The sequence below is a fragment of the Arachis duranensis genome, chromosome 8 (genome assembly GCF_000817695.3).
Source record: "Arachis duranensis cultivar V14167 chromosome 8, aradu.V14167.gnm2.J7QH, whole genome shotgun sequence".
Classification (NCBI taxonomy): domain Eukaryota; kingdom Viridiplantae; phylum Streptophyta; class Magnoliopsida; order Fabales; family Fabaceae; genus Arachis; species Arachis duranensis.
The window spans coordinates 44,148,153-44,162,608 of NC_029779.3; the positions used below are offsets into that span (position 1 = coordinate 44,148,153).

The 14,456-nt window shown below is 33.0% G+C and overlaps 1 protein-coding gene across 1 annotated transcript; it reads right to left on the minus strand.

The window, feature by feature from the left end:
• Nucleotides 1-2,277: 2,277 nt before the first annotated feature.
• LOC107463120 (F-box protein AFR-like) lies at nucleotides 2,278-3,745 on the minus strand. Its single transcript, XM_016081861.3, has one exon. It carries the CDS (start codon nucleotides 3,530-3,532, stop codon nucleotides 2,435-2,437), a length of 1,098 nt encoding a protein of 365 aa, XP_015937347.1. The 5' UTR covers nucleotides 3,533-3,745; the 3' UTR covers nucleotides 2,278-2,434.
• Nucleotides 3,746-14,456: the final 10,711 nt, after the last annotated feature.

Here is a 14,456-nt window from a genome sequence, read left to right on the forward strand (position 1 = left end):
TTGGGGTGAGCACGAGAGGGAGAAAAAGATTAGGAAGAGAGAACCACGGTGGTTGTGGATGCTAGTGGCGAAATAGAGGGAGAAGATAGTAGTTTCGAAAATGACGCGATGGAGGAAGAAAAAAAGAAAAGGAGGAAGAAGAAGAAGAAAAGAGAGGTGGTTCGACAATGGTAGTGCCACAGTGATGGTCGTGAAGGTAAAGCTCGATGATGATGGTGATTGGTTGAAGAGAAAGCAGAAGAGGAAAAAAAGGGGGAAGAAGAGGAGAGAGAATAATAGGAGAGGTTTTTTTTGCTATGAAAGAGTTTTTAGTCCCTCTAACAAATTTGTATTAACATCTAACACTGTGACATGATACATCAAATCTTACTAACAAATTGATATTAACATCTAACACTGTGATATAATTGTTTTGTCGATTTTTAGCAAATCGATGGTAGTTCGATATCTAGTGGTCTATAAGCGAAACCTACTCCTCTTTGCAGGTACTAGTTTTCTAAAAGTGCATCAAAGTGTCTTCGGTTAGATGAGAATTGGGAAAAAAGATAAATTAAAATTTATAAATTAAGGAAAGAAATGAAAAAGTAAAGTTTTCGAAAAAGAAACATATTGAAAATGGAAAGGTTTGCGTTGAAATTGAAAGAAAGCAGTAAAATGCCTTCGACTGGATCAAAGGGCTTTGACATGAAAATCTAAAATGCGGGAATGTAAATTGGACAATGAAAATAAAGAATACTTGAAAGATAAATTTACTTGAAAAATAAAGTTTATAAAAAGATAAATTGAAAGAATGAAAAGATGGAAGGAACCCTACAGAAAAGTTACTCGATTGCATACTCAGGAATTTCCTGGAATGTGAGTGTGCTTGAGTGTTTTTCTGAGTTAAAGTTCCAACCCTTATTCCCTAAGACTTCCTAGTATTTATAATCTACTTTTGGTAATTAACAATTAATTACAATTAATTACAAAATTACAGCCTTGAATGCATACTCCTTGATAACCGTTCCCACCTTTTGGCTACAAAGTTTCCGATGATTTCCTCGTGTAACAGGAGCCTTTGACTTCTCCACTATCATAACTGTTCAATCCATTTATTCGAATGTCTTGTTCGATTGCCTGTCTCGAATATCTTGTTTGATTGGACTTGTTCTATTTAAAAAAGGACTTTGAAATCGAATCTGTGTCGAATACTTCCATCTAATACTTGCACGTGTATTTTTTCAAAAACATTGCTAAAATCTGACCCTTTTACTACTTTAAACCAACCTGTTTTCGTTCAAAAATATTTTTCGATCAACAATAACACATCAAACTTCACTGGACACATCAACTGAGAGCTTAGTTAAGATTTTAAAAAGATTAAAATATGCTTTGTGCCTTTGTATATCGAAAAAAAAGTTAAAGGCTGGATAAATATATTTTACAAAAACATTAAATTAAATTAAATTAAATTAAATTACAAAATATAATCTCAAATTCTAGATTAAATATTTTAAAATTTTATTCTTATTTTTCTTCTATACTTATATCCATGGTTATGAAAATCGAAAAAAAAAACACTTTTGTATAATCAAATTAGTTGAAAATCAACCATCATATTAATTCAACTTAAATTTAGGTATATTGTTGAAAATAAAAAAATATTTAATAATAAATAAATCAATCAAATCAGATCTATTTTTAAAACAATTAATCGAATTAAATATATTATTTTATCTATATCAATTAAACGTCCATTAAATCTTTGAATGATTAATATTTAATGTCTTGTACAGGAACCCAATTATAAAATGGGAGCCACACGGATAAAGATGATTAAAACGTCTTTTTTTTTTAAAGATGTTTTTCAGTAATTAAAATTTAACATATATAATCGATTAAATCATGTTATTTTTGTTAATGACCACAAAAAATTAAAAAGCTAGAATTCAGGATTCAAAATTAATATATATAATAGGAGTATTTTAATCATTTTCTATAATAAGGGTAATTATAGTTAATTTTTTATAAAAAAATAATATTAATTTAGACCAATTCAAAATTTGATTTATTATTTTTCAGTCAGATCAATTTACCTAGTTTAATTTTGACAAAAATAACACAATTTAATTGATTATATGTGTTAAATTTTAATTATTAAAAAACATATTTATAAAAAGATGTTTTTACTGTCATTATCTGAGTGACTCCCTTATAAAATATAGTAATATTATAAATAGTTAAATATGTGGAATTAGATAATCTAATTGTAATTTACTATTTTATTTAAATATTAAATATTAAAAATTTAAATTTTATTTTATATATGTAACAACTCATTAATACACATCTTTAGTATGTTAAATTAGAGAATATAATGAGGAAAAAAAAAGTGGAATTAGATACAAAGAACTAAACAAAAGCAACAAAAACATCTCTCAACGGGGCCACTACACTAAGCATACAGCACCTGGCAATGACACGCCTCCAATTCACGAAATCCCCCAGGCGCTTCCACGACCTCCCACTTCAACTCTATACACACACTGTCGTTTCGTCCCTCTTCCTGTCGTTGTCGTTTCCCTCCATCTCCACATAATGAAACCACGCTACCAATCGCCACATTCAACCCACACCCCGCCACGTACATCTTCCCATCCAATCCCTTCGCCTTCAACGGCCTTTTCACCCTCTCCCTCGGAAACCGCCCTCTCACCATCCGCCACGTGTCACTCCTCTCCTCGTAAACCTTCACATCCCCATCCCCGTACTCCGGGATCCTAAAAATCCTTCCCGCCACCGCAACCGCCACCCCGCTCCACCCTTCCCTCATCCCTATCCCCATTCCTTGCCACGTGTCACTTCGCGTATCGTACACCCAACCCCTCGGGATCACCGTAAACGGCCACCTCCACCCTTCCGTAACGAACACCTTCCCTTCGTTTTCCACTGCCTCAAAAGACGCAACCTCATTCTCAACCTCCACTCTCGCCCCGTTCCGCCACGTGTCACTCTCCGCATCGTAGATTTTCGCGCCCAGGCTCGCGCCTCCATGAACCGCCACGATTTTTCCGTTTTCCCCCTCCTCCGCAAAGAATGTCCCCGCCGACGCCGACGACCACTGGCTCATCGCGGTGCCAAAGATAAGAGTTACAAAACGCATTGTTCCGGCTATGGTGAGGAGTTTACCGTAGAACGTGATCGGCGACGGCGGCAGCGGAAGCGTGAACCATCTAGCAGCGGCGGTAGAAGAACGCGTACGGTGGTCGAGGAGGTGGCAATAGAACTTTCTGGTTAGTTTGTGGAACGAGAAGAGGAAGAGGTAAGGGCGAGAGAGTGTTTTCTTACATTGTTGAAACGAAGGGTTAGTTATGGCTCTGTTCCATGAAGATGAAACAGCTCGTGCTAGTGATTGGCATGGGTACGGAAGATGAAGAAGACATAGCTCTGCAATTTCGTTAGGTAGCCCCGGAATCAGTGGCTCCTCTATGATATTGTTCTTGTTCTTGTTATTGCTTTTGATCTTGGTGTTCGCGTTTTCGAGTACTGCCATTGAGAGAGAGAAAGAAAGAAATGGTTGTGGTGAGTGTTTTAAAGATGAAAAGGCGAAATATTCGGGAGGGGTGGGTCAGAGAATAAGAATAATTAGAAGCATTGGGATTAGTAATAAATAAAAAGAAGAAAAGAAAAAGGTTTACAGCGGGAATGAGGAAATTGAGAGAAGAAAGTTGTGTTCTCTCTTTCCATATATTCTTTTCTTTTTTATAATATAAATGTGTGGTGGTGTGGGGGTAGATGGATCAGAAAGGGGAGTTACAGAAGAGAGTAATAAAGGACATAAACTAGACAGTGTGTGTACACAAGTTGCGGGGGATGGATATACAGAACACGGGGAATGGGGTGTGTGCGTTTTTGTTTTTGTTTGTGCTGATCGCCAACACAAAAGTAGCAATCATTGTCTACCCAGATGGACTTTTTTGATCCCCCATTACTAGTTTATTCTTTTTTATGTATCTACCTGGTTTTTTAAGAGATTTTTTACTTTCTATAAAATATTGTGTCAAACTCATTATAGACATCAATTAAGGTCTTAAGGGTAGAATTATTTAATTGAATGCACATTATACTGATAGTGTATTAAAATTAAATTTTTATATTATATTTTAGAAATAAAAATATCTATTATGTTATTCTTTTTTTCTTTTACAAAAATATTGAGATTCGAGAGTTTCAATCTAATTAATGATTTAAGATTCATTTTAAAATTTTAATTAATGAAACAGGCAACAATTTCTCCATCACACATATTATTCCAGAAGAAGTTAAACTTGATTTGATGCTCTTTGATCCTATCAAGCAGGAAGGAGATAAAACATGTTGGTTTTGGATAAACTCAAATATTCTCACCTACTCGACTAAAAGCGGGTATAAATGGTTATTGAAGAAGAAATTTGACTGGAATGATAATGAAAATTGGCTTTGGCTTTGGCTTTGGCGCTTGAGAATACCGGAGAAGATAAAGTGTCTGTTCTGGCTTTGCCTCAACAACGGAGTTCTCACAGCTAATTACCGCTTTCAAAGAGGTCTTGCTACTTCTGATTTTTGTCAGAGATGTTATCTTGTTCAAGAGGATATTAACCACTGCTTTAGAACTTGCTAAAAAGCTCCTCAGATTTGGATTAGCTTAAATTTGGGAATGACCGCTGAGGACTCTAGTTTGGATTTTGTGTCTTGGATTCGTTCTAACTTCAACAAAAATGAGTTTCTCTTTGCAGCGGCCTTTTGGTGGATTTGGAGGGATAGGAACAATGACATCTTCCATCAAGATGATCCATGGAGTAAGGAGAAAATTGTTCACTTGGTTAAACATGCTGCTCGAGATTTCTCTAACGTTGTTACCAACTAAAAACATATTATTCCTTCTTCTTTGAAATATAATTGGGAACCACCTCCAATGAATGTTTGTAAAGTGAACTGCGATGCAAGCGTTTTTGAAAATGAGCAATTAGTTGGCTTTGGATGTATTATTAGAGACAGCATGGGAATTTGGATAAAAGGTTGTTCTGCCAGTATACTTCTTTCTAGTGTTCTCTGTTGTGAGCTTCATGCTATTTGGAGAGGGCTTGTTATGGCTTGGGATTGCGAGTGCAAAGAGGTCATCTGTGAAACTAATAATCTTGATGCGTTTCTTCTTGTTTCGCGAGGCACAACCAGCATGATTAGGAATGACTCTGATATGCTTGACAAAATCAAAGAGATGCTCTAGCGCAATTGGACAGCTACTTTAGTTCTCATCCAGCGCACAGCAAACAGAGCGGCTGATTTAATGGCTAAGACTGCTGCTTTAAACAAGCAGGTGTATCTAGAGTGGTTACTGCCCCTAAATAATTTAGACATTAATATTATAGAGGAGTACTACTCTTTCTCTTAGATCTTTTTTCTTTGTGTTATGTTGAGTCACAAAAAAAAAAAGATTTATATTTCATAAGTATCAAAATAAAACTCAAAATTTATATAATGCATTTAATTTTGATACAAAATATAAAATATTTTATATATGTATTTAATTATACAATATTACATTAATAAAAATAATTATTTATATATTTACTATATAAATAGTTATAAAAAAATATAATTAAATAATTATATAAAATATTTTATATATTTTTAATTATACAATATTATATTAATAAAAATAATTATTTTTTATATTTATTGTATACATAGTTATAAAAAATATGATTGAATGATTGAATAAAATATTTTATATTTTTGCTATATGATATATATTTTGTTTTTTTGAATTGGTTGATTGCGACACAAGTGGGTCTACTTTATTTTTGAAATGTGACTAGCTTATGGCCACATCTGCCGTTATCATTCACGCACATTTTGTCAATAATTTGTTTTTTTCTCTTGGTTCAAATTGGAAGTGACAATTGATAAATCACAAGGGGTAAGAATGCATAGTTCTCTCTACCCAATTTGCACCAAAAATGTGGCACTCCCACCTTGAATTTAATATGGAGCATATGGTCTGCGGCGTGGGTTTGTTCACCATCATCAATATAATAAAGACGAAAGTGAAGTTTTATATCACACCCGACAAGCCTATTATGAACATGGTAACCTTGCTTTGGGTTTACTTCCTGCTAAAGGCTTTACTACTACCATATCTAGAAAGGTATCATGACCTTTGTAGGTAATATTTATAATTAGACACCACACTTGTGTATTGTCCATAAATAGTTTTTCCCTATATATTGCTTTAGATTTTTTTTCTTAAATAAATTTAAAAAAATTATTATTTTTAAAAATAAAAGAAAAAATTTATTTACAAAAAAAATTATTTTTGTCCTTCACTACTAATCACCTTTTAGTTAGGGCCTTCTCGTCCTCAATTTACTTCATGTTCGCTGAACTGACTTCTTTACATACAATTTGTCTCTATATTTGAGAATTTTATTGCACTTTGTCTATTTATAAAAACAGTTCTTTTACTTTTATTCATTTGTTTTTTGTCTACCGATTTTTTTACTTTTCTCTGCTCATTTTTTACTGCAGCATAAAGTAAACAAATTTTTTCAAGTTTTTTTTTTTATATTTTTATGATATTTAAGCATAAAAATAAACTTTTAGATAATATTAATTAGATGATATTATATAGAAAGTGTATTTAGATTATAAAATGTACTATATTTAGATTAGATATTATTATATTAGAGCATATTAATTATTATTGTATTTAAGTGTAATTAGATTAGTATCCTGTAATTAAAATTGTAGTTTATGAGGTAACATTTTTTTTACTTTTTAATTTTAATATGGAGACGAGAATGGAGTAGGACGGCGTTATGGAGAGTATGCGTGCTTTACCTGAAAGTGGTGTTAGGGACGAACTAATCAGACTATCCGATTTAAAAGGTACAAATAAGACCGTTCGATTTGTGTGATTCTCGCCACGTGTTGCGCATGCCTTTCTCCCCACAGCGGTAATGTCCCTTATACCAACATGCCTCTTCCTGCACCAACTCACTCCCACCAAGTCACTTTCACCTTGAATTCTCACTAGCAGTCCCATTCTCTTTTTTTGTATGAAAATAAATTACAATGCCAAAGAAATAAAAATGTAAAAATGTTGATCATTTTAAACTTTATATTATAAATTATCTTAGCCATTCTCTAAGTTTATTTTTTAATTTTTTTATATTTCAAAATTATTATTATTGTTAAAAATTTAGGAATATATATTAAAATGAAGTAAATGATATATGTTATAGAATTATTATTATTGTGTTAGTTAGTGAACATTTTAATTAATGATAATATTTAAATTAGAGTAATGTGATAGATTAGTAAAAATACATGTTTAGAATTTTTTGTAATAATTTTAGAAATTATAATTAATTACTATGTTAAATTGTTGTATAATTTTTTGTAATAGTTTTGGAAATTTTGATTAATAATTAGGTTTTGTAAAATATAAAGTGAGTCACATCCACCTGGACAACTGATTTACAGTGTCTGAATACTCTAATATAAGGGTAATAACTCCAGAAGACTCGATGCAATACCCGAATATCAGTAACTAAGTCATCGTCTTGATATGCAAGCATAGTCTCAAAATGGATGACTGCTGATGGCTCCTTATGACACATGGCCTCAAACTATATGGGCAAAGTTTCGTACGATGCTTCCCAACATCCAAATATTTTTTTCACTAACTTTTTTGCTTAGCCAACCATGCTTTTCGATAGCTGATGGTGTAATTAAACTTCGACTGCACTTCCGCAATAACTAATTTCACCTTTATTGAGGGGTCAGCCTCAACCAACGGCTTTATTGCTTCTGCAATTGTGTTCGAATCCAGTTTCGAATGATCCTGAGAAATGGTTGTTCTCGTACAAGTGTGACTACTATCATACATCCTTATAACCCAATAGTACTTTTTGCTAATCATGCTAACCCTGATAAGCCAATTATAACCTGACCCATACAGCGTACACTTGGCATAAAATGTCAACTGCTCTGACTCATACACCCGATAGTCTACACCTCTTCGAATACTATAATCTTTCATCACCATAATAACAGCTTTCCTGTAACTGAATTCCATTCCCACGACAAATTCACCATCTGCGACAATAGAAATTTATACCACGACAGCCATACGATAAATATTTAATACATAAATATTCAATAAGTGAAATTAAAAGTAAATAAACATAAAGACTAATTAAAAACTAATTAAAAACATAAAGACATAAATAAATACTAATTAATAAACATTAATTAATATTTAAGGACAATTTACATAAATAAAATGAATGAAAGAAACTGTTACGCAAATACACCATTCTGAAAAATCAGACGCAAATGCAACAAACCCAATTATATGTAATTCGCAACACTCTAACGCGGAACCTGAATACACGTAATCCGTTATACCCTATCGCGGATTACATTGAGAAGCTTAAAACACATAAACCGCTACATCTTGTAGCGGTTTATAAACAGATGGGCCTAAAGCGTATTCTGTTGCACCCTGTAGTAGATTATGAAGAGAGTGGAAGCTTTGAAGATGCCTATATATACCCAGCAAGTTGTGTAGAGTGTCATTTTCATTCATTCATAACTTGAAGAATGGAGAGTGAAGAGAGCTTTTTGGTGTTAGTGCACTCTTCTGGAAAAATAAAAGAGTAAGAGGCACGGTGTGAAGTTTACTGATAGAAAACCACTGAGTGTTTTCATCAGCTCATCTAATACACTATTGGATCTGAAGACCAGTATATTGTAGAAGTTGGACGCGTGTGGCACAAAGTGGTTGAAGAAACTGTTCTACAAAATTCCTATTGCGGTTATGTCAACCGGCGTGCAATATGAAACATTCGTGTTGCGATCAGATGAAGATATGCAGGTGTTGTTTCATTGTCGCCGGAGTTTTCCGGAAGTGAGGATACACAAATTGTTTGCGAAGTTGGAACATGGCATCGATAGTTCTAGGGAATCGGCGCCAAACCCTCAGTCCACCACGATGGGGGGTGCCTCTACCTCGATGCCCATCGTTGCACCTGAGTGTTTGTTGGAGTATCGGCCAACTGGTCCAGTTGGGGTATTCACCTCAGCCCATCCATCTCCATATGTTGGACGTGAGGGGGAACCGGATCGGATTGAAAATGCGATGCTAGAGGATGATTCGGATAAAGAGCCTGTTGACATTGGAGGGGACAGCGATAATGATATTTCGACAAACCCAGCAACATGTCAACCACCGTCAAGTGCCGGCACACATGAGCAACCCGCACATTTTTCTACCCTGAACTTGGAAGCTGTCGGCCAAGCGCCGGAGTCAGTTCCAACCTTTAGGGGTTAAGGTTTGCACGACTAATATATTTGAGTGTATTATTTCTGTTCTGAAGGGTACACGAAATCTTCTGGTTACCGCCCTGGTGAAGTCCACATACGATCGACTAGCGTAGTTGTTTGTGATTTGTGGTCAAACGGCAGAGGCTCAATTGGCCAGCGGTGGCAAGTTTAGCCAGTCTTTTATGAAGGCGGTGGAGCGCAACTTGAGAGACTCCAGGTGCTTCACTATCACCCTATTTGATAGACACCAGTCTGAGTATACCGTTGACGAGACGACACCGATTGGGACCTTTTCACTTGGGACGTACAAAGTTTTCTTTCAGAATTGTACATGTGACTGTGGATACTTTCAGGCTCTCTAATATCCATGTTTCCATGCGATTGCATGTTGTGCCTAGTCATGGCTTGACTGGTCTATATATGTCGACAAAGTCTACACCATGCAGGTGTTCAAGGTGTACCAGATGGGTTTTGTGCCGCCAATACCAGAGGGACTTTGGCCACCTTATAATGGTCTGACTGTTATTCCAGATCCTAGCTTGAGGCGTTGTAGTGATGGGTGACTGAGGTCTACCAGAATTCGGAACAACATGGATGAGGCCAACCCTAACCGATCAAAGCGATGCGGGCTCTGCAGACAGTCTGGGCATACGTGTAGATCTTGCCTCCAGAGAGGCTCCACCATAGTTGGTAGTTTGTAGGACTTGTAGTGTTTGTGCTTCTAGTTTTTGAATTTTATTTTCTCATGTAACGATTTACGTTTTTGGGTGTTAGTGTTAGTGCCTTGCGTGTTAGTGTTAGTGTTAGTTCCGACCTATTTGTATGACTTATGACTTATTTATTTCCTATTAGTGTTAATGGCTTGTGACTATTATATTTGTATGACTTATGTAGTAATTTATTTTGTGTTAGTATTAATGCTTGGTGGCTATTATATTTCTACGACTTAATGCTTATGACGAGTATATTTGTATAACTTCATACATTTTGCATCCCGTATTGTTACTATTATACTGGTAGTTATGAATATGTTCCAAAGCTTCCATTCTCTTCATAATCCGCTACAGGGTGCAGTGACATACGCTTTGAGCCCATCTGTTCATAAACCGCTACAGGGTGTAGTGGTTTATGTGTTTTCAGCTTCTCAATGTAATCCGCGACAAGGTGTAGCGGATTACGTGTATTCAGGTTTCCCCTTAGAGTGTCGCGGATTACATATAATTAGGTTTGTTGTATTTGCGTCTGGTTTTTTAGAATGTTGTATTTGCATAACATTTTCTTTCGTTCATTTTATTTATGTAAATTGCCCAATATTTAACTTAATCAATAACTAACTAAAAATATTATTAACTAAACAAATACACAAGCAAATGCTAATTACGTAAATTATCACATGTCATGTAATTATTTGGTCACATCGATCAATATAAATTATTAAAAAATTCTAATCCTTCGTGTATACATATAGGCAATTACGTACCTGCATTCGTATACTCCGAAAACTCTGAAGCATGCATGGCTTCCAAGTCAAAAACTCGCATGAAAGACGGCTCCTCAAACAGATGTTCGTTTGCGAGTGCATTTGCCACGTCAGTCACATTTGGTGCCATAGTGCCATCACTTTGATATTCGTCTCCGTCTGGGCCAACAACTCCGTAATTGCTTTCAAACTCTTCCTCACTATCATTGTTGTAATCTTCCCGTTCAATATTTCGGTCGGTTTCAAATTGTTCGAATTCAATATACAACTCAATGAACGATACCTGAACCCGACTTTCAATGTACATTAAAAACATCTTTTGAATGCTCGCTTCATCAGTTACATGTTTGGTTTGAAATTGAACGAATCTACCAAATACCGGTATAGAATATTTATATAAAATACATGATATTTTTCTTGACAACCCAGAATTTATCTTCTCACAAATCACACATTTTAGTTCTTCGAATGAGATTGTGAATGGAATAATAATATCTAACGAATTTTCACAAATAAAATTTTCTCCTTCAGATGTTTGTAATAAAATTTGACCGAAATAATATACTTTTAGTAGAACTCTATCATCTATTTTTCTCACTCACATGAATAAAAACTTCACAATCAATTTTTTTTTTCTTGATACGAAAGAACAGAGATAAAAGAGTTGAGGAAAGAAGAAAATGAACAACAACAACGAGAGGAGATGTGAGAACTCGAATACGCACACACTTATATATATATATAATCGGACCCGGCAATTAGTTTTGACAAATTTAAAATATATATATATATATATATTTATAATCAAATCGGACGGTCCGATTTAATTTTTACAAAATCAAAAAATATACCTATATGCAAATCGGATTATCCGATTAGCCATGCAAAAAATTCAAATTCTCCCTTCTCACATAAATCAAACCGTCCAATTAGTGAGCCAAATTTTATTAATAAAGAAATCAAATGATTTAATTTTTTCTACTATGTTTTAGAAAAAATTGTTCTACATTCATATCCAACACCCTCATTTTTCATATCCATGCACAACCTATACAATCTTGACATATCTAAAAATATGTGCCTATTTTTTTGGATTAATATGTTACCAATATCCAAACGATACGATAAATATTTGTTAGTTATATTTTAAATGGCATTGCATAATTATTTATATTAACTTAATATGATTTAAATTTCATTTGAATTTTAGTTTAGGTTTAGTATGTTTTGGTTATTTTTAGTCTTGCAATTATATTTATTTTATTTATAATTATTTTTAAATATTTTATTTTAATTTAATTTAATAGAGCAAAACTTGTCAAGAGTCAATGAAGATGCCATATATAAACTAGATCGAGTTGATTATATTGTCGGAAGGCTAAGGTAACTGGTATAAAATCTAAATTATCCTTTTAATGAGTATAAAAGTTAAATTTTTGGAGCCTTAATTTTATATAAGTTTGTTTTTTTTTTCTTTTATCCTACTAAGGTCTTATGGACTCGACAAAATATACTGATATTACTTAATAAGTTTGTAGGATATTTTTTGACGAGCGAGTTTCAAACACGTGTTCTATATAATTGAGATGGATCATGATTAGGCATTGGTGTCCGCCTTAGTCAAGAGGTGGGTAACTGAAGTCACACACATTTTACTTGTCCTATAGAGAAATGACAATTACCTTATAAGATATGACTTATCAGTTAAAGCTTCCGATTGATGGAGATCTTATTAGTGACTGTAAGACTAGTTGGGAACTTTTCTACTAGAAAAGAACCATGGTCGACATATGTCAGTAAATGATAAGAATTATAATAGACTTCACTGACAGACAGAATCAGAAACAAGTAAGGCGTCAATTTATCTTGGTTTAAAGATAAAGTGTGTCAGGATTTGAAGGAGAACCCGACGAACAAGTGACTTATCCAGTAGCTCCAAGACTACATCATGCAAATAATAAGGGGCATTTTGTTTTTGTACACTTTTGACAGCCGAGTTCATATGAGGTGGCTAACCCTTATCGAGGATTTGGATCAGTGTGGTCATTTGTCATGGACTATTAAAATAATACCTAAAAATTTATACTGCTGACTGAATTAATCTTTAAAGATACAAACGACAAATAAGTCTTTGAACGATTTGAAAATTCGACAACAATAACGAATAAATTTTATAACTTATAAATAAAAAAAAAAACTTTTATATTTAGCAAACGACTTATCTATTTGATTCGAACTTTTGTGACGATACATGAATAACTATTTAAAAAATACATACAAAAAATTAGAACAAAATTTAATCTCTAGATTTTCACTTTCAAAAAACTTAATCATTCACAATAATTTTGTTTTAATTTGACATAAAGTTATTAAATTTTAAAGACATAAAACTTTTTTTTTAATAATGCTTATAAAAAATATATCAAATTTTGATTTCCAAAATAATTTTTTTAGAATTATATTAAATATATAATTATTTTTATCATATTTTTAAATCTTTTAAAATTTTATTTTTGTCAGTAATATAAATTTTTAAATTTTATTTTAATAATTTATCCTAATTCAGAATATTCTACTTAAATTTTTTTTTCTCTCTTTCGCAGTTTCGCTTTCCTCTCACATAACTTGGCTTCACTATCTTTCCTTTCCTTTCCTCTAATGGTCGCAATGGCTCTGCTTTCCGCCTCCGCTGGCATCTTCTTCATCATCGACGCTACACCATTTCATTCTCGCTATCGTGCCATACCTCACATATCCCATTGGCCTCTACTTTATAAGATCTTGCCAAATATCGTGTTGTTAATCTCTTCACTTTTTGGTTATGTTTGGTACGAGAGAATAACATATACGACATTGAAAATAATCTTATACGATTGTTTTTTTTTTGTTTTTTTTCAGGTGCCTATAGACCTTTTTTCTTTTATTTTTTGTATTTCCGTGTTTTGTTTTCGAATATCTAATGCACACTATTTTGGTTTGGTGGTTATCTAATTCACACTAAGATAGATAATAGTCGACACTAAAGTCTAAATATAAACTGAACCGAATCTTTTGACATTGGCTATACTCTTTTTGGGAGGAAAATTTCAGGATGAACACAAACTCTTGTTAATTGTGAAGTCAGCACAGTAAGTGAAGACAACTAATATCTGAGGAGGCTTTTTCTCAACTTTTTAAAAGTAAATAATAAAAAATTAAAGAGAAAATGCCACTCTCCTCCCTGCGAGATGTTAAAATGTCACTTCCCTCTCTTCTATTTTATAAATGTACATTTTTCTTCCTTCTAACTTTTAAAAAACCTCCTCTTTAATCCATTTTAAATTTTTTTTGTTAATAATGTTAACTTTATCCATTTTTTATGTAAAAAAATAAATTATTTTTTGAAAAAATATCCATTAACAAAATTTTATTTTTTATCATTAAATTTTGCTTACCAAAATATCCTTTAATAAATTATTCTTTTATTAATTAAATTGTATTTTTAACGAAATATTTTTAAAAAAAATTAATAATTAAATTATTTTTTTCTAAGATACCTATTTTTCAATAATTTTTTAATTATTAAATTGTGATTTTACTAAAATTTTTGTTAACAATTATTTTTATATTTACTATTATTTTTTTTATA

What these genes read in the sequence shown, in the direction of transcription:
- LOC107463120 (XM_016081861.3), bottom strand. Translation starts at nt 3,532, where the DNA reads ATGGCAGTACTCGAAAACGCGAACACCAAGATCAAAAGCAATAACAAG.